The sequence below is a fragment of the Vitis riparia genome, chromosome 2 (assembly GCF_004353265.1).
Source record: "Vitis riparia cultivar Riparia Gloire de Montpellier isolate 1030 chromosome 2, EGFV_Vit.rip_1.0, whole genome shotgun sequence".
NCBI classification, from domain to species: domain Eukaryota; kingdom Viridiplantae; phylum Streptophyta; class Magnoliopsida; order Vitales; family Vitaceae; genus Vitis; species Vitis riparia.
In genome coordinates, this window is record NC_048432.1 from 19,061,435 (window position 1) to 19,087,129 (window position 25,695).

The 25,695-nt window shown below is 34.7% G+C and overlaps 5 protein-coding genes across 5 annotated transcripts; 3 read left to right on the forward strand and 2 right to left on the reverse strand.

Moving 5' to 3' along the window:
• Positions 1-364: 364 nt before the first annotated feature.
• On the reverse strand, positions 365-3,300 carry LOC117931148 (reticulon-like protein B2). Its single transcript, XM_034852054.1, has 6 exons — positions 2,846-3,300; positions 2,552-2,758; positions 1,568-1,748; positions 1,348-1,489; positions 930-999; positions 365-828 (listed from the first exon to the last, which is right to left on the reverse strand). Coding segments are annotated over exons 1-6 (771 nt in total). The 5' UTR covers positions 2,847-3,300; the 3' UTR covers positions 365-658.
• A 9,062-nt stretch (positions 3,301-12,362) lies between these two features.
• On the forward strand, positions 12,363-15,513 carry LOC117927503 (50S ribosomal protein L25). The gene is made up of 3 exons (XM_034847035.1): positions 12,363-12,879; positions 13,081-13,210; positions 14,917-15,513. Exons 1-3 carry the CDS (start codon positions 12,454-12,456, stop codon positions 15,135-15,137), a joined length of 777 nt encoding a protein of 258 aa, XP_034702926.1. The 5' UTR covers positions 12,363-12,453; the 3' UTR covers positions 15,138-15,513.
• A 1,655-nt stretch (positions 15,514-17,168) lies between these two features.
• On the forward strand, positions 17,169-17,853 carry LOC117930938 (glycosyl hydrolase 5 family protein-like). The gene is made up of 2 exons (XM_034851750.1): positions 17,169-17,750; positions 17,809-17,853. Exons 1-2 carry the CDS (start codon positions 17,169-17,171, stop codon positions 17,851-17,853), a joined length of 627 nt encoding a protein of 208 aa, XP_034707641.1.
• On the forward strand, positions 17,839-18,970 carry LOC117907925 (glycosyl hydrolase 5 family protein-like). Its single transcript, XM_034821607.1, has 2 exons — positions 17,839-18,419; positions 18,495-18,970. Exons 1-2 carry the CDS (start codon positions 17,897-17,899, stop codon positions 18,917-18,919), a joined length of 948 nt encoding a protein of 315 aa, XP_034677498.1. The 5' UTR covers positions 17,839-17,896; the 3' UTR covers positions 18,920-18,970.
• Positions 18,971-20,238: 1,268 nt separating this feature from the next.
• LOC117929561 (glycosyl hydrolase 5 family protein-like) lies at positions 20,239-22,149 on the reverse strand. Its single transcript, XM_034849877.1, has 3 exons — positions 21,501-22,149; positions 20,838-21,429; positions 20,239-20,744 (listed from the first exon to the last, which is right to left on the reverse strand). The coding sequence occupies exons 1-3, from the start codon at positions 22,074-22,076 to the stop codon at positions 20,320-20,322; spliced, it is 1,593 nt and encodes a 530-aa protein (XP_034705768.1). The 5' UTR covers positions 22,077-22,149; the 3' UTR covers positions 20,239-20,319.
• Positions 22,150-25,695: the final 3,546 nt, after the last annotated feature.

Genomic DNA, 25,695 nt, shown 5'->3' on the forward strand with positions numbered 1-25,695 from the left:
AGAGATTCATACCCTTCCAACTAGGACGACTGGGCACAATAACTCCAAAAAAGCTATGGCAAGTAATACATTGAAGGTTGCATAAAACATATATGCCATAGAACACAAGAAATATGCACACCAACCAACGTGCAAGCAAATAGCGGAAAACTAAACATCTAATGAGAAACCCGGATCTCAATCATACACCTAAAGTTCAACCCTAGACAATCCACCAAAACAGACCTTAAATCTTGTTTGTTTCACCCTAAATACGCTTACACGCTTTGCATGAACCAGATGTTTGAAACAACCAAAACCCTGCTCTGACTCAGAGTCAGACAAATGGGGCAATCAACACTCCGGAAGAGAAACTGACCCAATATTCAAGAAACCATTCCATTTGAAATATAATAAGAATCATCACCATATAATTCAGAGAAGAGAAGAGGAGCAGATATATCACGTAAATACCGCCCATATGTGTAGCAAAAGCAAGTGTAACAAATATCCATGTTCATCCACATTGTGAACCCAAACTCGCTGGAAGAACAAACACAAAAATAAAAAATTGGGTTCTAGCCAATAATGGATAAAAATTCACAACACCTTCACAAAACATGGCTACCAAATGTCTGTCAAAACCCTATCAAAAGGCTCTAACTACGACCACCCCTTCTTACGCAATCTTCTTGTCCTTCAATGGACCCCTTGGAATCCTACTTAACACCTTTGCATCAAACACTGCATACTGTCTCTTGATCTCCACCATTGCCTTCTCTGCAAATGAGTCCACTGGGTCCTCATATTTCTCATACAGCACAGGCACGGTGTGAAGCAAAACAAAAACTGTTTTAGGAAATCATAAAAGTCAATGTCAAAAAACTATTAAATATGTTTAAAAAATCAATAAATTAATTTTTTTTAAAAATAAAAATAAAAATCATTACCTATGTAGAACAAGGTCAAGAAGTTACACCAACTGCCCACAATTGAAACCACCCATAAGCCAGCAATCACCTGATTAATCACAGCACCATTCCCATATTACATTGTGAAAACACGATCTAAAAATGATAACAGTTTACATTAAATCATGGTATATGGAACTAGGAATGCTAATAAAAAATTCATAATATGATTCACCCAATCAAATCAGGGAATAGAGTCCAAGTAAATGGGGAGATTCCCACCAAATAACACTTCTAATGTTAACTACATTAAATCATGATATATGGAACTAGGAATGCCAAAAAAAAATTCATAATACAATTCACCCAATCAATCAGGGAATGGGGTCCACTTCTAATGTTATATACAAACTGCAAAGTAGGACTCCCCAAGCAAGATTATAAGAAATCAACATACCGAGAGAAACTTCTTCAGATCTTTGCCAGATGCAACATTGCGCAAGAGAGTAAAACCCCGGTTGATTTCAATCCTCAAAGCCGAGGCAAACTGCAGAACTGGATCCTCTGGAATGTGGACTTCTGGAATGTGTGGTGGTGCCCTGTCGTACAATATACTCAACTAAGGATAACAAATTATATTAAAATCAGAGAATCTCACAACAATCTGAACATCTTACTTGTTGATGAAGGTGGTTGCATTGGACCACAAGAACAATATTGCCAGTGCGAGTATGGAGCAATGACAGACTAGAGTTAGCAGGTGGTATTCAAGCAACTCGAATAGAATCCATACTGCAGTTGCACCACCAAGCACTCCTGCCGAAATCTTTTTGTTCCTCCACAGAACAACATCAGCAGCTACAACAAAAGAGCAAATAGAACTAAATTAGAGCTTTTCCCCCAAATTCCAATAAAACATTACACATGGACCCACGGTGTGGAACAGGCACCCATTTGGCTGCTGAGAAAATTTTGGATTTTAGATTTTTCAGTTCGAATTGATGAAGGTTTGTCTTCGTATTTTGGAAGCCAGAATGACACCTGAGATTCGAATGTTCATTTTACCCTTTTTTTTCCATTTTTTTAAGCAAAGAGACGAGCATACAATTATTTAGATTTAAATTTGAATGTTTATATGACAAAAAGGTGTGAGAACCCTAGCAGCTTTGGTAAAGGAGCGAAAAGTTTAAACTTTATCAGAACCACTATCGATCCGCATGCCTGATCTAAGAACATACCTAGATCTAGAATAAAAAATAGCCAAAATTTTAAACAAAAGTAATAAAAAAACAATCATAAAACTAGGGTTTAATATGAATCCAAATTCTAAAGGTTAGTTTCTAGACACTCTCAATGAAATTAGATCCAAAAAACCCACAACAAAAAAAAAAAAAACCAGATGTTTCGTCATGAACCAGTGATGAATCAGAAAACTAGAGTTTGGATTCCGAACCCTCGTTCCCTTTCCGGCAATTTCCCAGACCGTCATCAAAATCAGGTTTGAAAACATTACCCAAAAAATGAAAAACTTATCATTGACAATTAATCAGAAATCATTGTTCAGATTTCGAATTCCCATTTTCTCAAGCCGCATTTTTTTTTTCCTAGCAACCACACAAAAAAAAAAAAAAAAGATCATCGATGGTGTACACTTTACGTACGTTTTCCACCGCCGAGAACCTTGTGAACAGGCTTTTCCCTGCCGAAGATCCGATAAACCTTGGCTTTGAAAGCTGAGGGAGACGATTTCTCGTTGTCGGAATCAGAAGACGACGAATCGTGACCGTGGATCTTCTCGGAGATCTTCTCCATCATCGATTCAACGGGGGAAGGAGTTGAATCCTCGTGGTCGGCCATTTGCGTCGCCACTACAAGAAGCTCAGCTATCAGAAAACCCTAGAACGCTGCGTTTTGCAACGAGAGAGGAGAGACTGAGACCAAGGCCAAATTCTCACTTGAATTTCGTAACAGCTCTGTGCGGAGAGACTAAATAGGAGTGGGGCAGCATAGATGCAATCACAGCCGTTCAAAATGAGGGGGTCCGAACCTGGTGCCGAGCCTCTTGCTCTGGAGCAACCCGGAGCCCAAAGAAGAGCAGTTAGCTCTAGCTGCCCCATTGATGGCTCCGAGGCTTAACGGACGTTGGATTTCACCTTGATGGACACGCCGCGACTCTTCCTCCGTCCACGTGGCTATAGATTCAGCCCAGTGGTGGTAAGGCAAGTTATCTTGAGTTATAGTAGTGGAGTGACATAATCCATCAAACCAAAACGTTACACGTGAAAATAATAGCCGTCCGATTATCACCAATACACATTTGCCTTCGCTCTTAAGACTTTAATCCATATTTGAATACCGTGCAGGTTAGGCTAATATCGACCCTATTCTATATAAATAAACTCTTACAAAAATATTATTATGAAAGAAGAAAATGCAATCATGACAAATGCGAAAGGGTCAATGACCACTTTGAGAGTTTGAATTTTTTTTTCTTAAAAAAAATACTTTATAACAAATTTAGAAATAATTTAAAATCGTGGTTTCAGTTTCGGACCCATGTTTTGAAAATATAAGAGAAAATAAAAGTAAAAAAATTACTAGTTTGAACAATAATATCACAAGATGCCCTTTGATCACGCCAAATCCTCCATGATCCCTGGGCCATGGTTTTCAGTCCATGAATGTAATGAAAGTATTGAAAGAAAAGAAACTCCTTCAAGAGAGAGTGGGTAACATATTAGGAGTGATGGCAAATGCCTTCATCATACTTGCACGTTCTGCGTATGCCCTAGGGCACAGAGCCACCACATCCTAATCGTATTTTCCCCATCCTTCCTGTAAAAGCCATTGTCCTAAAAGACCCCAACAAATTCAACACTTGTACCTAACACTGCACATGCAAAGTCATCTAAAGTTTGCCCTCCCCACCCACCTAATTTTTATCAACACAAATGTGCCTTGATTTTCCAAAAACCCACAAGAGGGTTTTTCTAAAGGGTGCAGGTATGAGAACAAATTCACACAAGTTCTTCCAACTGAAATCCAATCACATCGGAAGATGTGGACAACTGGGTAATGATAAAGAAGCATAAAAAACTCGAAAACTAGACAAATTCACCCCAACCTCTCAGAAATGATCACAATAAAGGCTGTTTCGGAACAAGAATGCGGATGACTTCAACATAATTTTGATGGCCCTACATGCAGCTTTATGGAACACAAGCATTCATCAAAAAACCTACAAAAGAATAAGTACAACAGCAAGAAGCAAAGGATAATAGATCCAAAGCAAGGGAAATCTGGGGAACAAATTAGACGGGATTAGTCATGTCGAGCCACAAGCCAATGAGAACTGTGGTTTTCAGCTTAGAAAGGCCATAATATAAGAAATGCAATTTCATGACTATTTTCATGTTAAAAATAATCTAACACAGTTACATAGAAAATGTTCCAAACAGTGTCAACTAAGTTTATTGAAGGGTAAGCAGAAAGAAAAGTAATCTTGGTTAGGAAAAGAAAACAAAAGTGAGCCACCTTTTATTTTCATGAGTCTCGGACAGCTAAGAGGGAGGTCAATTCATTGCAAAATTGGCACAGCAGAGCGAGAGAACTTAATGCACCAGGAAATAAAGAGAAACATTGGAAGAGAAAAAGTAGAACAAACAGAAATAAGTAGGGACACCATGGATCCTCATAGACGAGCAGTATCCTACTCGTGCCTCTATATTGTGAATGACAGGATTAAGCCTCTCTGTGGGTCTTCACCTCACAAATTATAGCATTTACCTTGATGCAGAAGAAGAAGATGAAGAAGAAGACAAGACTAAAGATGAGACCTAATGGAAAACAGTAGAATAATGATAGTTGAGGCCAGACGGGGAATGCAGAGTCATGTGGTATGTCAAGTGAAAGGGGAGTGTAAATATCATGATTTCATCGGTTGGCTTGTCAGTTTTTGGATTTCATCAGCGCAACTGCCTATTAGGCCTAACCCAAAGGGACCCATTAACAGAATTGGTTGGTACCTTCTTAGGGGTGAAGTACAAGGAATCAGAATTCTAGAATTGGCATAAGGAACATGAGAACCCTAGATAAAGTGACTTTCTGTACATAGAAAAAAAAAAAAGATAAAAAATACAAATGAAGGAACGGTGGAATGTTCTCAGCCAAGTTGGTGAAATTAAGGAACTAGGACCTGTTTTATTGTCTACAATCGTGCATTGGAAAGATTTGGATCAATATGTGACACTGGAATACGAACAAAAGAACCCAAACAGATGCTAGATGACTTTGTTAGAAGATGAAGATTGCAAAACAAGTAGTTTGAAGAATAGCAAAACTAAGTCTGTTCCAAAAAAAGGACACAAATGTTCTTCATCTATATAAATAAAGACAAATTGCAGAATTTCACTTCATCTCACATTATCAATATTCAGACCTATTAAGAAGGGAACATGTAGTTTGCATAATGCATACATTTTTTTAGCGCGCACATGGGCTTTATATGTCAACAACCACTGAAAATTATATAATTAATAAATACAACCACTGCCACTGCCACTGTCATCAATAACATGAATAATAGAATTGGTATCTGTATTTCAAACTTTTCAGGCGGTATTAACTGGCACTAATAAATATGCTGAACCTTTATATTAAAAGAAAAAAAAAAAAGAACTCCAAATATGACATTGTTAAGAATGTTTAGGAAAATGAGTAATAATTATGAAAGGAGGAAACGGACAGCAAATGTTCCATGGATGGCATAAAAATCATCACAAATATAGTTTGCAAGCCACTTCCATTTCATAAAGCAAGAGTTGAACTCATTCTTTGAAGGAAATATAATAATAGTCAAGGAGGAGATTAGATATATCCTGTTTCAAATAATTAGGAAAACAAATTGCAGAAGAAATTGGAAGGACATAGGATTTAGCTTGCATAAACACTTCGACATCAATCTCAGACATTCAATGACTCCTCATCTTATTGCTGTCTTATTGTTTGGGAGCAATGTTTATGGGCTTCAGTTAATAGCACCTGTTTTTCTCTGTCACAGGGGTGGGGGAAAGATGTGGTGAACCGCATATATCATACTTTTAAGTTCAAAATTCACACTTACTAACCCTCATGTTTCAGTCATTGATATCAGGACTAAAAGAAAAATATCTAAATAGGAACTGAGCTCATGAGTTATATCTGCATAAATTTAACTTCTTTATGCATGGGGTGGTTCTTGCCATAATAACACCCTCCTAATGTCCTTCTGTGGCCTCCATTCCTACATATTTATTGCTGCTCCATGATTTCAACACCATATAGTAGGATTTCTAGTTCTGCAGTCTGCACTACCTAGATATCTCCTTTATTCCTCCGTGTAGCCTTAAATAACACTGAAAATCAAATTACTTTTATCTCTGCTATTTAATAGCCATTACTATGTCAATTTGACCTTTCTTCAAAAACTGATTACCACCCAATCCTTAGGCAGAAATTGTCTTTGTACCTTTTGAAAAGTAAAGGATCAAAGATTTACTAAAACAATGTTCAGTTTTGAACACATGCAGATAAAGTGCACAAAGATTTTGTGAAATTTATTAGTTTAGTTCCCTATCGAGCCATCGAAATAACGCACATCAGTCACAAGCAATAGCTTCTTCTTGATTAAGCTAACCATGTACACTTTAGCATGCTCACTATCATTTTCACCTTCAAGCCTGCTGTTCTTATCTTTATTAGAACCCAACTTGGTCTTAGTGCTACCATTTTTAGAGCTAATTGGTCATTATATTTGTGAAACTAAGGTTTGGCTAATCTTGATTTTGATGATAACAAAACAAAATTTAAAACTAATGATCATATTTCAAGTGTGATTAGGCAAGACGACTTCCAAAGTGGCAATCCAAAGACAAATCAAGCCAAGGAGAAATCGTGAAGAAGAAGACCACCTCAAAGAGAAGAGTTTTTCAAGACCAAAGCTTCTTAAGATCTCTTTGTAAGGTTGTTGGTGCACTAAAACTTTCATGCATTTCATTCTTTATTTATGCACCAAAATCATTCAAGAGTAATATTGTTTTAAATATCTTAAGAATTGGATGATTTCATGTTTTCAACTAAAATCTTGTGTTAAATGATTTCCAAACTTGTGTTAAAAGGTTTTTAAGTTGAAAAAGGTTGAGTGTTGAGCCAAAAAAATGGTTCAACCGGTTCAACCGATCGACCGGTTGTGCTCGTCCGGTCGAGGACCGGTTGAGGAAGGCCAAAAAGTTTCTCTCTCTCCCAGTGGCCTTCTCTTCCCGGTCAAGGTTCGGTTGAGGTCCGATTGAGGTCCGGTTGAGGCCCAACAATCACTTTTCCTAACGGCTAGTCAACCGGTCAACCCCTAACTTGACCGGTCGAACCCCCAACGGCTAGTTTGACTTTTTTCTTCTATAAAAAGGCTCTAATCTTCATTGTTTTATAAGCTTAACCTTCCCAAATCATTCTTGATTATATTTGAGCCTTGAAAGAGTGTTTTTGAGTGCACCATTGTTTCATAACTTGCATATCTTTAGTGCACCATTCAATCCTAATTTTTCTTATATCATTTGAGCTTAAAGTTCTTGTGCTAGGATTTTTGAGAGATCATTCATTTGTAAATCTTTGAGAGGAAGTTTCTCAAGTGTGAGGTATCACTTGAGGGGTTGTTCAAGAGTGGGATATCTCTTGAGAAGTGTAAAGGGTGCTTGGAGTCAAAAGTCCAAGAGGGTGAATTGGAACTATAATCCAATTGTATTGCTTGAAGGCTTGGTTTGGAAGCCTTGGATTAGTGGAACCTCAAGCTCAGGATTGAAGCTAGAGGAGAGTGGATGTAGGCCGGGTTGCGCCGAACCACTATAAACTCTTGTATTTGCATTCTCTCTTCCCTACTCTTTAATTTATATGCAATTGTCTATATATTAATTATTATATATTTACATATAATTGTCTCTTATTTTTGCATGGTTTAAATTTGTGAAAAAAAGACCATCACCCTATTTACCCCCCTTCTAGGGTGATTACCATAGTTTGGATTAGCCTCAAATTCCTAACAATATTCTTAATGTCTCCTTAGCAATACTCTCTACCATTAAAGCAACAAGATTGTACATATTTGTGAACTAACTTGTCGAAAGAAAGCTCACCTGTTCTTATGGAGAGGGTCTAGATGCCCTTGTTGAAAAGACACTCTCAGTTTCTGGGAATGAGTCTCTTGGAGAGTGTTTTGAGCCGGTTACATGAGAGCAGCTGTATTGAAGAAATTCGAAGATCTGGAACTTCAGTTTCTCCATTTTGGTTTCCTGTTAAGCATGGAATTTCAAAGCACTTAAAATCCAGTCCAACTAATTAACCCATGCCCAAACATTTTTGCAAACCAATTGGCATGGGAAAATCAGTGTTCACAACATTGCTCCAAACCTATCCTTCAAAGCCAAGGATTCATGAGGAAGAATTTGTTCCATTAACATACCTAAAAAATTTGCCCCTAAAAACCTAAGAAGATTCCAATATTGTCCAATATACTTGTAATTTTCATTTTGTTAGCAACTTCCGCTACTAACTTAGAAGGCAAACCGATTACCATCAACATCACAACGATTTCTAAAGCACCACACTATTGAAATTTGAATCTTACTTTCAACTAGGGAAACACAGAAGGGCATGTCAACCACAAAGTAGGAAAGACAATCATGCATTTCCCAATTTGCTTTTATACGAAATGTTCATAAAGGGTTTTGAGCTGGTGATTTTTTCATCGAGAAGTATTGAGAATTGACTAGAGATAAAAACAGAATAGCGATTAAAGATAAAGTGGATAAAGATATGATCACTGCTTTTGTTTTCCAAAATACTGCCTTTAGATTCCCGGCTCTTTTTCTTTTCCAAAATTTTCTCAGCAAACAAACAGATAAATTTTTTAAAAATAATAATAATAACAACAATATAAACAGAAATCAAGAGAAAAAACAAAAGAACAGCACATAGCAGATTGAAAAATCAAAGCAAAAAAAGGAATAAAATCCGAGAAATTAATTGGAATTACCAGAAATTGATCGAGAGCTAACTTCGTCGGAGCTTTTATGGATTCACCAGCTGGAGAGACTTTATTGACCAACTAGGACTGTGCTGTCATAGGTTGACCATTTTATCCTCAGTGGGTCCTCAATTTTGAAGCCTCTAAGTGGCTTCGGCTTGAAAGGAGTGAAAGGCATTTTGGTCCATTTAAATAGAGGCGGCGGCTTCTTTTGGTTTGTTCCCGGGCATACACCGCCAGCTTTGGAGGACAGGAACGAATCATGGAATACGCGTTAGCTGCGTCTGGCGTCAGTTTTTCTACGTTCCAAGTCTCTACGGTTGTTGCGGTCTGTATTAAAAGGGCCATTATGTCATTCAGGGTATAAAAACAGGGGTTGTTTTGTCTTTCTAAGTATTAATTGTCCAATAGGATTAAATTTTGTTACTTTACCAGGAATTTTCAAATGATTAATTTAGAAAGTGAAATTTTACTTTATCACGTGTTACAAAATTTATAATATATAAGATACCAAGGACGTATCAAAAAATGTGATGCAAATATCACGGGTATAAAAAAAATTATATCATAGTTTATTAAATTTTGTTATTTGTCGTACATATCATATATTGAAAATATGAAGATCCAAAACTTTTATGAAGATTTCAAAACTTTTGAATAGGAGATTTAAAGATTTTTGAGTTAGAGATTTGAAGATTGTATATGCATATTTAGAAAACTAATAACATATATTAGGCTTCGAAGATATGAGATGCATTGCTATGATGCATGTTCGAGCCTTGTCACAACATGATACGCGTGCTATATGATTTGCATGCGTGACTTGCCGAAAAAATAAAGTTGAGATATTCAATGGTTTGAAATTTTTTATTCGGAAAATCATTCTCTAAGTGGAATATCCAATGTGGTGGTGTGTGGAAAAGTTTTTTCCAATGTCTCTCCAACACAGGTGAAAAGTGACTCATGACACTATTTAAATTAGTGAGAATGGCGGGTTTGGCTTGTAAGATTGAACGATACCGATGATTATAGCACGATCCTAAGCCAATGCAACACACACATGGGCCTCTCTTAAAATGAGAGGATAAGGCTCGGGTAGGTTAGTATGAGGGTGTAATTTCTTTTGAAATGGATTAATGTGCCATGGGCATGTTAATATCACGACATGATATGATTAGACATAAGATTGCATTAGTGTGAGAGCACGACCATATGATTTGTTCAAACCCAAATTATGTTTACTTAAATCTTTTGAGGCTGGGAAATAATAAGCATATGATTTTTATGAAATTTCCTTTATATATATATATATTGATTTGGATTTTACAAATACTCTCCATGTATAAGGAGAATTACGAGTGTTTAACTAGGTTGGTAATTCCGGACAAAATTCCTAAGTGTCCCCTAACTCGGCTTTCAAATTTTTATTCGGACTACTTGACTTTTGAAAACTGAGATTTTGCTAAGAGGCCAAGGTGTGTAGCCGAGTGTGTGGTGATTTAATCAACCTCGTTTTTAATCTTTAAATGTGTTAATAAGTTGTAAGAAATGGTTTTTGGTGCAAGACTTTTATTCCCCTATTTCTGGATCGATTTAGGTGTAGGGGCAGATCGATCCAACTAACTTGTTTTTTAAATCAAATCTCAGTCATTAGATTAAAGGCTTCTTTCTAACACTTTAAAAAACAATCCTCTCTCGTTTTCTGGAGAAATACTATAGAAAAGTGGAGAGAGTTGCAGTCACTCCATGTGTTCTTCATTTTCTCATATCTTTTCTTAATTAAGGGGTTTTTTATTGTAAAAAAAATCCACTTCTCTTAATGTTTTCCAAACTAGTTTTTTAATGGATTTTCTTGAGCAATAATTGGGTTGATTCATTCCTTCATTCATATCTCAATCTCTCATTCTATTTGGATTTGTGCAAAAACTTATTTTCTTCTTATGTGGATTCAAGAAGAGACCGAGATTGACTTGGTGCGGACTCTAAGTGTGCTTCGGAAGATGAAGGTGAGAAGCTAAAAGTAAAGGTATTAGTCAAGTAGTCCGAGAATGATTAGTTAGTTTGAGTTAGGTAAAATCTTATACTCAGTTTTTATTCTTCATAGTGGAGTTTTTTAATCGGTGGTAAACCCGTGGTTTTTGATCTCTTGAGAGGTTTTCCACGTTAAAATTCGGTGTTAATTGTCTCTTTCTCTCACTCTACACTTTGATTTAATTTTTGTTTTTGATATTATTGATTACTTGAGCATACATGTTGAATGGAATAAATATAAAGTGATATAAGTGTGATGATCCATGAAATATTCTTAATAATTTTTCTGTTCATTTTGGTTAATAATATCATGATGTAAATTAATATGAGTTAATGAGATAATTATTCTTTTGATTTATTTTTTAGGATTGGTGAGTGTGTATTGCATTTATAAATTATTGGGGGAGTATTGGTTCATACATTCTTACTTGTGGATGTTATACTTTGTTGAATAGTTGTTAGAAGAGAAATTTCTTAACATCGAGAAAGTTTAAAGTTAGGTAATCTTTGTTGGGAGAATTTTTAAATTGTTCTACAACACCTATTCATCCTCCTCTAAATGTATTCCATTATTGAGATTCACCATTTCAAAAATCATTTGCAATACAAATTGTTTCAGAAACCTACAAAAATATATGGTTTTTGTGAACTATCATACTTTTTAAATGTTAATGTCAATAATAAATTTTTTAATAAAATTGCAAAGATATTTATTATCTAACCATAAGTATAATCAAAGTCATATTTCAAATAACAACTTAAACTTAATTCTAATAGGTCTAACAAAAATATTGCTATAGAGGAATGGGTCATATTGATGACGCACTATAGTATTAAAAATCTAAGTAATGAAGGTGATTTCAAAATCAATTGTTAATATTTTCAATACATTAAAAGTAATTATTGCTTCCTTTCACTAGATTGGTTGATGATGAGTAAGATTGATGTTGTTGCTTCTTCACATGATTTTAAAAGATTTTTTTTATATATATATTTGATAATTTTTTTTAAAAAAAAACAAGTGATAAATTAATAAAAGGTAAAAAAAAATATGATATAAAATATGAAAACAATTGTTTTCAAAAAAAAAAAAAAAACAAAAACAAAAACAAAACAAACACTCAAGTGTTTTTCATTCATTCAATAATTCGTTTTTATTTAAGCTATTAATAGAAAGATTTCATTTTTTTTCAAGTGCATGAAAAGAAATTATATTTTATTAATGTATTAATGGGATTTGTGAATTAATTTTTTTTCATTAGTTTTTTATTTTATAAATCAACCGCTCAAATAATTAACAAAACCTATTTTTTTTCCCAAAAAAAGGGGAAAAAAATGTATAGTAATCAAACGTCCCTCCTCTCCGGTTCACCCTAATTAACGAGTCGTGTCGAGTCCGAGTTACACTCGTTTCACCTCAGAAACCCTCCTTAAGCCCCTTTTGCTCTCCCTCACTCCCCGAATCAGAGTTTTTGCCAGATGTTGATCCACCGCCATCGCCAAATCCTTACGAACGCCCTTCACCTCCGCCACTTCTCCCAATCTGCTGCCGCCGCGGTTCTCCAGGACCCCCTCGAACCACCACCGCTTACGTACCTGGAAGGCTTCCCTAGACCCGATCCCAAATTCGCGGAAATCATACGCGCCATCCCTCGCACCATCTCCGGCAAGAACATCTCTGCCAAGGAGCGGAAAGTCGGCCGCGTCCCCAGCATTGTGTTCGAGCAAGAAGACGGTCAACACGGCGGCAACAAGCGACTCATTTCTGTGAAGACCAACCAGATTCGGAAGCTCGTCAACCACCTGGGCCGGTCTTTCTTTTTGTCGCGTTTGTTTGATCTCGAAGTCGGACCCGATTTTGAGTCCAATGAGGTCATCGAGAAAGTTCGGGTTTTGCCGCGAAAGGTACGGTTTTCAGATGTTCTGTTTGGTTGCTGAGAAAAAAAAATAGTAACTGGAAAGAACTTAAAATTTTGATTTGATTGGGAGAAACGACAAAATATAACATGCCTTCTGAAACAAGAGATTTAACAAGTGTTTTTGAAACTTGTTGATCGGAAATTGGGCCTCATTATTTGGAATTTCTGTTTCCTGCGATATTTTCAGCTTCATCTGCATGCAGGCACGGATGCAGTGCTTAATGTGACCTTTATAAGGGCCCCTTCTCACGCATTATTGAAGGTTGATGTTCCTCTTGTTTTTAGGGGAGAAGATGTGTCTCCTGGATTGAAAAAAGGTAACGCATTTTGATACTTATCAAGTGTTTGTAGTTTTGACCGCTCGAGATTTGATTCTAATAAAAACACAAGTAAGTCAGCTTTGGTTAATTATATGTCATGCTTGGTGAATACTGAATAGCTGTAGCAATTCAACACTGTGAGGTTGTGAAACAATACAAATGGGAGTATTTAGTCTTGATGTATAAAGGGAGATAGAGTTATGGGTTTCCTCAAGATTAATTTTCTTTGGACATACTGTCAAATATTTAAAATGAAGTTGGAGTTGAAGTTGGTTCTTTGTGTAGAGTAGATGGAGTCATGCTAATGAAGACTTTGAATCTTAACCCACTATTTTGGCATATACAAGCCATATCCACCCAAAGCATGAAAATTTTCTAATTGTAGCTAAATCATCTTTTGCATTTGTTTCCATGTTCTACCACCTTTGACTTGGTTTACTGGAACATGATTGAACCTTCTCAACTGTCACCCCATTATGTATGAGGAGTTGGAGACTTGAAGTTACTTCTAGAATACCACTTCTGCTCCTAACTACTCGGTTTGGCTAATAGGTCACTTTTGAGCATAGGTTTTACTAGGGCTGATGCAAAAAATGAAATCCTCAGATGCCAAAGATGTTGGAAGCTTAGTTCAAGGGAAGAACTATCTAGCTTAGGTATTGGGTGAGTTGTTGTGATTTTACCTAGGCAAGATGTTTAGTGGTGACAGTATTGGTGGGACTCTAGGTGTATGGGAGAGCCTACTAGCTTTGCCATGAGGCAAGTTGTGGCCTTACTTGGATAGATGTTATGTGGTAAGGTTCATCCATTAAGTTACATTGAGCCTTAAAATAATCCCAATGTGATTCTTCATCACAGATTCTTTTTCTTCACCATTACAACTTCTCATCAGCCAGAATGAAATGATGTGAATGAGGCATGCATAAAAGGTTTGAAGGAAAGATGAAAAGATTTGGGTATATGGGAAACACATATTGAAACAATGATGTACAAAGTAATGACCAAGCAATTTTATTTCTTCAAAAAGGTTCAATTCAGTCAACAACCTTAGAGCTGTTAGAGATGATGATGGGAAACTGGTCCTGGTGAACTAGGAGAATTGATCGAATTGGTGTTTAGACTTAATAAATTCAGTCCCATCTTTTTTATTATTGGACTACAGTGCATGGCACGTCCCATGCATGTGAAATGAAAGAAGTGATACTTGAAAAGAAGCCCTTGAAAACACAGTAGTTATTAGTAGGAATTCACACCTTACAATTTATCTTTGTCAAGACTGCTCTTGCCAAAAGGAGAGTACTTTGTTGGTATCCTTCATTCTATTTAGTTCAGAGGTAATGCCCCTGAATTTGTCCAGAATTTAGGTTGAATGTTTGCTACTCTTAAACAAATATTTTTGTGTTTTGGAGCCTGCTAGTGTGGCCCAATTGGTTAGGGTGAATGCTAGGATGTGTGGTGGAGGCGCATGGCTGGCCCCTGGTTTAAATCCTGTTGTTGGTTTAATTCCCTGATTTACTTGGTGCTGGTTGTTGCGAGTGTGGTCAGTGCCCTAAGGTTTGGGTACTCATGTAGAGTGCTAAGGGCTTGTCCATGGAAGGTTCCTTGATCATCAAAATATAAATATATATATTTGTGTTTTGGTTGTTTTGATTGATTATTGTTGATCTAACTATGGAGTACATGTTTGCTTTATGCTTTGACAGGGGCATATTTGAATACCATAAAAAGGACTGTTAAGTACCTTTGTCCAGCAGATATCATCCCTCCATATATTGATGTAGATCTAAGCGAGTTGGATGCGGGGCAGAAGATAGTTATGGGGGACCTCAAAGTTCATCCAGCTTTGAAGCTTCTTCGGTCAAAAGATGAACCAGTTTGTAAGATTATGGGAACAAGGGTTTCTGACCAAAGGAAATCTAAATAAGCACTTATGCCCAGATTTTGTTGAGCAATTCTTAACAAAAGGCCACTTGATTGATGCATCATTGAGCTAAAGTATATTCTTTTGAGTTAGTAAGTTAATTTCTTGATTTAGAAATTACCCATTGATAGGATCATGGAATGGTAATGTGGTCTATGGTGTTTTCCTTCTTTTTTTTTTGTTTCTATTTTCGGGGATAGTGGTGAGGTTGCAGCAGAGAGCAAGGGATGCCATTTGAGCTGTTTCCAATGATCAGGGGTAGTGACCCTGAAAGAGTCATATGTTCTTCAATGTAGACTCTTGCATGTGTTTTATGTAGCCTTGATTATGTGCTCTCAATCATCTAATGAATAATACCTTATTTCTTCTTTCATGATCATCCCTTATGTACCCACGAGTTTCAAGTTCTTCAAAATCAAAGAACAAAACAATAGTGGTCAAAATCAAATTTATTTAAATACAAGCCTTTGTATAATCCTTGGATTCGATCTCCTGAATTGATTTTGATTCAGGTTGCGACCACGTGTTGTTGAATCAAGTGTAGTTGAGGGTTAATTAGGTGCAAGTTTTGTCTTGGCTTGAAGAAACAGAGAAATGAGGCTTGCTTGCTTGATGCTTTGATTACTTGTAAAGATAATTACAACTTAAATATGATTTTTTTTTGTAGATATGATCTTTTTACTTTATTTGATAATTGCTTTTATTTATTTTTTGTTTAATTTGACGACTTCAACCTAATCTAAATAAAAATAAAATAAAATTGGGAAATTTTATTATTATTATTTTTTGTGTGTATGTGTGTGCGTAAAGATACAAGTTTCTTTTTCTTTTTTCAAAAAAAAAAAAAATGTAAATTCGAAATTAAAATTTTGTTCATTAAAATTGGTTTAAGAAAATAAATCATAATTAATTACTTGAAATTCAAACGATGCTTGTTAAAGAAAATAAAATAATATCCCTATCAGATAATTACATAATTACATAATAATACTGTAAAACTTAGTGAAAAAAGAAACAAGAAAATATCGTCTCTAAAAAGCACTAAATAAAATATAATTTCTTGATGATTGAGTTCTTACCAATAAAATTTGAGGTACATAAAATGATGTCCAACTATAGAAAATATTGAAAAAAATAATCAAGGAATTAAATAATTATTAGCACATTTGCAAATGTTGATTTTCTATAATTTTAACTTTATTAAGTTATTGACTTTTCGGTAATTTTAGGAAAAAAAGAAAAAGAATTTCTATTTGAGATATGAAAAAAATGATATCCAACTATAGAAAATATTGAAAAAATGACAATGAAGTTAAACAATTATTAGCACATTTGCAAATTATTGATATATATTAATATTAATTTTTTATAATTATTAAATTATTGATTTTTCCAATATAAAGAATTTCCAACTCATTTCACTTACTTATTTATTTATTTATATAAATATTAAATAATTTTAAAATATATAAATTTTTAAATAATTTTTTGTTTTCTTTTAAATTTTATAAAGTGGAATGTGAGAAAACCATTTCCCTTTTTCTCTTCTTAATGTTTTTTGATAACCACATATTGCTTGAGAAAATAATTTTTGCCATTACTCTTCTCCTTTAGTTAATACCGGACCAAACATGGCAACAAGTTCCAGTCATCAAATATGTGCAATTAAAATAAAATAGAATAAACTTGGTATATGGTATGTATTAATGATATTATTATTTTTTTTATTTTTTTATTTTGACTTTAATAAACCTAACAAAAATTGTGAGAATATATTCCTCGTTATGCACTTAAATTTTGTTCATTTCCTTCTTTTTGTTCAAAGTTGGAAACTATCTACTCTCTCTTCTCTAAAAACAGCAATTTTTTCGATTAGGAAAATGAAAGCTAATTGGAAATTATGTGATCGATAATATGGCATTTTATCCATATTACAGAAGGCCTTTATCCTTATCCACCCACACAATCTATATATATAGAGATAGTGTGACCAACTTCAATTCATCAACCAAAAGGAATGACATGTTTGCAAAGATGGGGATGAAAACTCTGCACGTCATTCTCTTGATTTTTCTCTCTCTGTTTGGAGCCTTCTGTTATTCACTGCCTCTTTCAACTAGGGGAAGATGGATAGTCGACAGTGAAACTGGGAGTCGTGTGAAGCTGACCTGCTTGAATTGGGCTGCCCACATAGATACAATGGTGGCAGAGGGTCTTCACACACAGCCCATAAAAGATATTGTTGCTAAGGTGACTTTAATGGGGTTCAACTGCATCCGTCTCACATATGCAACCTTCATGTGGACAAGACCAGACTACGGCAACAAGACTGTGGCTCAGTCTCTTGATTCTATGAACCTCACCCAGGCCAGGGAAGGGATAGCTCGGAACAATCCCCAGCTGTTGAATCTCAGCCTTCAGGATGCCTATGAAGCTGTTGTTGATGCGATTGGAGCAAATGGGCTCATGCTTGTTCTTGATAACCATGTTAGCAAGCCCATGTGGTGCTGCGCCTCTGAGGATGGAAATGGTTTCTTTGGAGACATGTTCTTCGACCCCAAGGAATGGGTACAGGGTTTAACACAGGTCGCGAGCCGGTTCAAGGGGAAACCTCAGGTATATATATATTTATTTAATTTCCCCTTTGAGTTTCTGGATTTGTTGCAGATTTCAGTCTGATGAATTCATAACAGGTGGTGGCAATGAGCTTGAGGAATGAGTTACGAGGCCCACGCCAGAACCTGCCGGATTGGTATACTAACATGACAGAAGGAGCAAAAGCAATCCACAGCACCAACCCAGATGTGCTTGTGCTAGTTTCAGGCTTGAATTTCGACTTGGACCTCAGCTTCTTGAACACCACACCATTCGGACTGACACTAGACAACAAGGTGGTGTATGAGGCGCACTGGTACTCCTTCGACTTCACCCAGCAATGGCAGACTCAGCCCCTGAACCGGGTTTGCCGCCAGTGCGCAGATGAGTTCCAGAGGGAAGCAGCTTTCCTTATCACCGGCGATAACGCGGCTCCTCTTATTCTCAGCGAGTTTGGCGTTGATGTAAGGGGAGTAAACCAGGATGATAACCGATACTTCAACTGCTTGCTTCCCACTGTTGCTGACAAGGACTTGGACTGGGCGCTGTGGACTCTGCAAGGCAGCTATTATTACAGAGAGGGGATGGCCGGGCCTGAAGAGGTATACTCTGTCCTGGATTACAACTGGGACAAGCCCCGAGATCCAAAATATCTAGAGAGATTGACCATCCTCCAACAAACTATCCAAGGTATAATGAGTAGTAGTTTGACAGAGTCTTGATTACCGTTCTTGTCCTTGACTAAAACTCTGGTCATGCATACAGATCCAAACTCGAATGCTTTATCATACTACGTACTTGTACACCCCGAAAGTGGGTTTTGCGTGAATGTTGAAGGACAGGACAACGTTCATGGAAGCAGCTGCCGAGAGCGGAGTAAATGGAGTCACAGCGGAGATGGGTCGCCGATTCAGCTGGTGGGTAGTGAGCTGTGCCTGAAGGCTGTTGGTGATGGAGTTCCCGTGGCACTTTCTACTGATTGTGAGAGCCCATGGGCAACTTGGAAACTGGTTTCAGACTCAATGCTTCACATAGCTGCTATGGATGAACAAGGGAACTCGCTGTGTTTAGAATCCACAAGTTCAAACTACTCTTCAATTCTGACAAGGAGTTGTGCTTGTTTAAATAATGAGACTAACTGTGATCCTCAGAGCCAGTGGTTTAGGCTTGTTCCTTCCAATTTATCCTAGTTTATATTCCTGGGAAAAATATTGGATTCATGTAATAATTATAGAGGAAGAAACTGGCTTTGAATGGGCTTGGGTTTTTCCATAATCAATCTAATCTCAACCAAATACAATGTTGGATGGGTTTCGAGAAACATTTTCAATATTTGAATGGAACTTAAACAAAGTTTTCTTGACTTGAACTCAATTTGGATTAGGTTTGGATCAAGGTTTAGACAATTCAAGCTTAACCCGAATACAATTTAATATTTTTATAATATTTGTAAGATTGATTATTTTGAATAATAAACATAATTTTCTTTTTAGATTTTAAAGAAAAAAATACCAAATTATAATTATATCATATATTTTTTCATTTCTTTTAAAAAGATACATAAATTTATTTTTATTTTTATTTTTAATTACTCTTTGAAATTTTGTCTTATTTATTAATTAAATTTTGGTATAAACATATAAATAAATTTAAAAATTACTATATATGAATTTTGAATAATGCAACTAATCAATCTAGCCAACCCGAGCCTAATATGATCTACTCAAGTTTACAAAAATGAAGTTGAATTGAACTTAAGTACCTTAAATTAAAGTTGATTTGAGTTAAACTTAGATCGATTGTTTTTAATTTAAATTGAGGTTAATCACTGTTTACTTATCATTTAAGTAAAAGTAGTAAGTCAATTTGAATGAAATTGAGTTATTTATTAATTCTTATCAATGATCGAAGAAATGAAAGGGATTACAATTTCAAGTCCTAAATGAAATAAGTGGACTAGATTGAATAAGATCCAATACAATAGAAAGTATGGTAGAAAGAACTAGATGAACCTTTCTACCACACTTTCTATTGCTCAACCTATATATATATATATAAATTCCATAAAAAAGAAACATAAAAATTTGCAACAACAACTACAACAATAGGAATCAACATGCTAAAACTATTATCATTAATATCACAAATTTAATAATAGTGATAGAACTATTATTATATACTATTAATTTAATGATGGTGATAGAACTACTACCACTAGTATTATTAATAATTTAATAATAGTGATAGAATTGCTATTACCACTACTACTATTATTATTAATTTCATGGTAGGATTAATATAAATATTTACTTTTTTGTTAATGACATCCAAACATGAAAGCAATAAAAATAATAGTGAAAATGACAATGCATATAGCTCAATCATAATATCACTTGGGAAAAAAGAAAAAAAGGAAGGTTTTTTCTACATCCACTCTTGTTTGTTTTCTTCTGAAAGATGAGCATTTAAACCACATGGTTTTGAAATTAAAAGAATAATAACACTTCTTATTAATAATTAAAGCCACACAAGCCAGTTTCTTCCTCTATAATCATTACATGAATCCCATATTTTTTTCCAAGAGTATAAACTAGGATAAATTGGAAGGTACAAGCTTAAACCACTGGCTCTGAGGATCACAGTTAGCCTCATTCTTTACACAAGCACATCTCCTTGTCAGAATTGAAGAGTAGTTTGAACTTGTGGCTTCTAAACACAGTGAGTTCCCTTGTTCATCCTTGGCAGCTACGTGAAGCCTTGAGTCTGAAACCAGTTTCCAAGTGGCCCTTGGGCTCTTACAATCAGTAGAAAGTGTCACGGGAACTCCATCGCCAACAGCCTTCAGGCACAGCTCACCACCTACCAACCTAATGGGCCACCCATCTCCACCGTGACTCCATTTAGTCCGCTCTCGGCAACTGCTTCCATGAACATTGTCCTCTCCTTCAACGTTCACGCAAAACCCACTTTCGGTGTGGACAATTAAGTAGTACGATAGGGTAGTTGAGTTTGGATCTGCATCGTGCATGACCAGAGTTTTAGTGAATGACAAGGACAGTAATCAAGATTCTGGTACTACGTCAATTGTCAAACTACTACTCACTATACCTTGGATAGTTTGTTGGAGGATGGTCAATCTCTCTAGATATTTTGGATCTCGGGGCTTGTCCCAGTTGTAATCCAGGACAGAATATACCTCTTCAGGCCCGGCCTTCCCCTCTCGGTAATAATAGCTGGCTTGCAGAGTCCACAGCGCCCAGTCCAAGTCCTTTTCAGCAACGGTGGGAAGCAAGCAGTTGAAGTATCGGTTATCAGCCTGGTTTACTCCCCGTAAATCAACGCCAAATTCGCTGATAATAAGAGGAGCCGCGTTGTCGCCGGTGATAAGGAAAGCTGCTTCCCTCTGGAACTCATCTGCGCGCTGGCGGCAAACCCGGTTCAGGGGCTGAGTCTGCCATTGCTGGGTGAAGTCGAAGGAGTACCAGTGCGCCTCATACACCACCTTGTTGTCTAGTGTCAGTCCGAATGGTGTGGTGCTCAAGAAGCTGAGGTCCTTGTCGAAATTCAAGCCTGAAACCAGGACAAGCACATCTGGGTTGGTGCTGTGAATTGCTTTTGCTCCTTCTCTCATGTTTTTATACCAATCCGGCAGGTTTTGGCGTGGGCCTCGTATCTCATTCCTCATGCTCATTGCCACCACCTGTTATGAATTTATCAGATTGAAATCAGTAACAAATCTAGAAACTCAAAGATGAAATTAAATATATATACCTGAGGTTTTCCCTTGAACCGTTTGGCGACTTGTGTTAGACCCTCTATCCATTCCTTGGGGTCGAAGAACATGTCTCCGAAGAAACCATTTCCATCCTTTCTGGCGCAGCACCACATTGGCTTGCTAACATGGTTATCAAGCACAAGCATGAGCCCATTTGCTCCAAGCTCATCAACAACAGCTTCATAGGCATCCTGAAGGCTGAGATTCAACAGCTGGGGATTGTTCCGAGCTATTCCTTCTCTGGCCTGGGTGAGGTTGAAAGAATCAAGAGACTGAGCCACAGTCTTGTTGCTGTAGTCTGGCCTTGTCCACATGAAGGTTGCATATGTGAGACGGATGCAGTTGAACCCCATTGAAGTCACCTTAGCAGCAATATCTTTGATGGGCTGTGTGTGAAGACCCTCTGTCACCATTGTTTCTGTGTGGGCAACCCAATTCAAGCAGGTCAGCTTCACACGACGCCCAGTTTCACTGTCGACTATCCATCTTCCCCTAGTTGAAAGAGGCAGTGAATAACAGAAGGCTCCAAACAGAGAGAGAAAGATCAAGAGAATGATCTGCAGAGTTTTCATTCCTCTGGGTTGACGAATTGAAGTTGCGCACAAAACCTATATAATGGATAAATGATAGGCCCTCCTGCAATTTGGGTAAGATGCCAGTTTATTAATCACACATTTCCAATTAGATTTCAATTTTGTAATCCAAGAAATTGCTGTTTCTAGAATAAGTGTAGTTGGGTAGTCTTCAATTTCTAAAGAAAAAGGAATTGCTGTTATTGTTACCGTATTAAATCAAAAAGTTATCAACAACTATACCATTTATAACATAATAATCATTTAAAAATATTAAAATCTAGCTAGTTAGTTAGTTGTGTATGTGACAAGTCCTTAAACGTTAAGGTTAAGTTCATGATCAAGCATGCGTAGAAGAAAAAAATTTAATATATTATAATTATAGATGAAAAGCAAATTTAATATATTAAAATCACCAAGATTTTGAGGCAAAACCTTTAGACTTTTACATTTGAATTTTAAGTAATTTTTATAATTTTCTTTAAGAAATATTTCATTTTTGAAGAATACGTAAGTAAATTCTCACACTTGAAATTCTTTAAATGATACATAGTACTTAAACTTCAATTTTTCTTTACAATGATAAAATCTTCGTAAGTGTAAAAACTAGTTGAAACAAATTTTTAGTTTTACAATTTGATTAAAGGAATACAAACGAAGCTAAGATTGAGGTGCACTATGCAAGATTTTGAATAAAGGTGTACTAAAAAATTCTCTGCCAATAGATGAAAATCAATTTTAGGTCAGTGGAAAAACAATAATAAGAGTCAAAAGTTCTTTATATATGTATTGGAAGTAATCATTTGGAGAGATACAAGTGATCTGGTCAATTGACGACGATTCAATTGAGCGAAAAAGGTTTTCATAACTCATTACAAAAGAATGAGAATTAAGCACCTATATAACTTGATTTATTTGGCCATATCTTTCTCATCTAAACTGTGATTTTCATTTTAGGTTACCCAAAATTCAATACTATATAGGGACAATTGTGTTTTGGACCTATTTGGACCAAAAAATTAAGATTTAGTCCATAAAAGTTGCATGATTGATGGGAAGAATATAAAATGTGAAGAGACCAATATACCATTCAAAACTATTTTAAGTATTTTTTACCATAATATTTGACAAACTTTTTTATCTTAATTTTTTTAATAATTATTCTGAAAATTTATTATTTTTAGAAAACTAATTTTTTTTAAAAATATATTCTAAAAATATATCATTTAAAAAAAAATTATATTGACATATTTTAGTTATTTTTTACGTACATAATTTTAAAAATATATATTTTCCAAGATGTTTGTGTGGACCTCGTATTTTTACTCATGCGCTCTCACTCAATGGCGAACTCACTTTTTTATTCATTTGACGACAATTTGATTTTTTTTTTTAAACTTAAAGTCACCACTTATTATTATTATTATTTTTAAAGGAAAAACAAAATAAAAAAGAAAAAACCCTAAGTGCGACTCCTAACGTGGAAAAGCGTGGTATGTGAAAAATCAAATCTGGGCTCGAGGGTCAAGTTACTTATCAGGAAGGTACGGTAAAGACCGTAACACCTCTCTAAGTTCCTAAAAACGGGTCTCTACTAATAAGATAAAACAAGTATGATAATTGATTGATTAAACATGGATAACGAATAATGATCAAATGTGTGAAAGTGAAACATGCATGATAATAAATAAATCAATAAACACAATTGGATATGAGGCGTACCTTAGTCACAAGCTGAACATTATCATAAGAGACAAGGTTAGTGCACAAATACATAATAATCACATGCATGTCATAGAGTGAAGCAAACCAATCAAGCATAGCAATCAATCAATCAATCAATGAGAAAATCACATATGTTGGGTCCCACCAAAACCCAATTTATCTTACATGAATTAGTTTCACAAATTCCATTGTTTTAGGATTATGAAGAAGTCATTCTTACTTATGTAAAATCAAGAAAAACAAAAAATTATTTGAAAACTAGAATGGAATTAAAATTATTTGAGAGAAAACCGGATTTTTAAAATTTATTTGAAAATTTGAGTCTCATAAATTATTTGAAAATTGGAGTCTTGGGAATTAAATTTAAGAATTTGAATTTTGGAAATTAAATTTAAGAATTGGAGTTAAGAAAATTAAATTATGAAAATTGGAAACTTAGAAATTATTTAAAAATGGAAGTTTTGAAGATTGAAATTTTGGAAATTAAATTTAAGAATTGGAATTCTGAAGAATTATTTAAAGATGAAATTTTAAAAATAAATAAATAAATAAAATAATAATAATAACGAAAATAATATGATTAAATAAATGAATGTGAAAAATGAAATTTTAGAAATTAAAATTAAATTTGGAAATCAGAATTTTGAGGAATTATTTAAGAAATATTTGATTAAAAGGGATGAAATAATCCCCAAAATCGAAAATCTAACCATTTTCATGTTTTTTTTCTGGAAAAGTAATTCATTGTTGACATAAATGTCATTTTCTATTTTAAGTATTTACATGTAAATTTTAAAAGAAAGAGTTATTTTTACAAAAAAAGAATGAAGATATTTTTGTCCAAATGGTGCCAAAAAAGGGTGGGAGGTTAAATTTCAAAAATTGGGTTTTGAGATACCCTTTTAATCAATTAACCCATTATTTAAATGGAATCTTAAATAATGAATGAATGAATAGATAAATTAAATAATAATAATAATAATAATAATAATGAAAGTAACAATGATTAAATAAATAAACGTGAAAAATGAGATTTTGAAGATTGGAAGTTAAATTTGGAAATTGAAATTTTGAGGAATTGTTTAAAAATGGAATTTTAAGATGAATGAATAATGATAATAATAATAATAATAATAATAATAATAATAATAATAATAATAATAATAATAATAATAATAATGAAAGTAATAATGATTAAATAAATAAATGTGAAAAATGAGATTTTGAAGATTGGATTTCGAATAATTATTTAGAGATGAAATTTAAAAAATGAGTAGATAAATAAATAAATGAAATAATAATGATAAAAAATAATAATGATTAAATAAATAAATATGAAGATTAGAATTTTGAAAATTGGAAATTAAATTTGAAAATCGAAATTTTGAAGAATTATTTAAAGGCGTAACTTTAAAAATAAATAAATGGAGTGACTAAAATAATAATGATTAAATAAATAAATGTAAAAATTGGAGTTTTGGAAGTTGGAAATCAAAATTTTGGAGAATTGTTTAAAAATGAAAGTTTTAAAAAATTGGAGTTTTGGAAATTATTTAAAAATTTGAAGTTTTAAAAATTAAATTTAAGAATTGGAGTTTTGAGAATTAAATTTGAGAGAAATTGGAGTTTTGAAAATTAATTTTAAAAGAAAATAAAGTTTCGAAAATTAATTTTGAAAGAATTCGGAATTTTGAAAATTAAAAATTTAGAAGATTAAATTTGGACATCAAAATATAAAAGAATTAAAAAAAAAAAAAAAAAAAAAAGGTGAGATTGGTAGTGGGTTGGTAGTGTCGGTGGAGATAATGGAAATTAGAACATGGAGTAGTGCTTTTCATATGATGGCTAGCTATGGGTAAAAATAAATAAAAAATAAAACAATAAAGAAACACAT

Bases quoted from the DNA above. Each gene is read 5' to 3' on its own strand.
- LOC117931148 (XM_034852054.1), bottom strand. The intron at 1,490-1,567 runs GTAAGATGTTCA...ATTGTACGACAG, and splicing joins GCAACCACCTTCATCAACAA to GGCACCACCACACATTCCAG. The intron at 1,000-1,347 runs GTATGTTGATTT...GTGATTAATCAG, and splicing joins ATCTGAAGAAGTTTCTCTCG to GTGATTGCTGGCTTATGGGT.
- LOC117927503 (XM_034847035.1), top strand. From the start codon at position 12,454: ATGTTGATCCACCGCCATCGCCAAATCCTTACGAACGCCCTTCACCTC. The intron at 12,880-13,080 runs GTACGGTTTTCA...CGATATTTTCAG, and splicing joins TTCGGGTTTTGCCGCGAAAG to CTTCATCTGCATGCAGGCAC. The intron at 13,211-14,916 runs GTAACGCATTTT...ATGCTTTGACAG, and splicing joins GTCTCCTGGATTGAAAAAAG to GGGCATATTTGAATACCATA.
- LOC117930938 (XM_034851750.1), top strand. From the start codon at position 17,169: ATGGGGATGAAAACTCTGCACGTCATTCTCTTGATTTTTCTCTCTCTG. The intron at 17,751-17,808 runs GTATATATATAT...TGCAGATTTCAG, and splicing joins GGTTCAAGGGGAAACCTCAG to TCTGATGAATTCATAACAGG.
- LOC117907925 (XM_034821607.1), top strand. From the start codon at position 17,897: ATGACAGAAGGAGCAAAAGCAATCCACAGCACCAACCCAGATGTGCTT. The intron at 18,420-18,494 runs GTATAATGAGTA...TCATGCATACAG, and splicing joins CCTCCAACAAACTATCCAAG to ATCCAAACTCGAATGCTTTA.
- LOC117929561 (XM_034849877.1), bottom strand. From the start codon at position 22,076: ATGAAAACTCTGCAGATCATTCTCTTGATCTTTCTCTCTCTGTTTGGA. The intron at 21,430-21,500 runs GTATATATATTT...AATTCATAACAG, and splicing joins GGTTCAAGGGAAAACCTCAG to GTGGTGGCAATGAGCATGAG. The intron at 20,745-20,837 runs GTATAGTGAGTA...TGCACGATGCAG, and splicing joins CCTCCAACAAACTATCCAAG to ATCCAAACTCAACTACCCTA.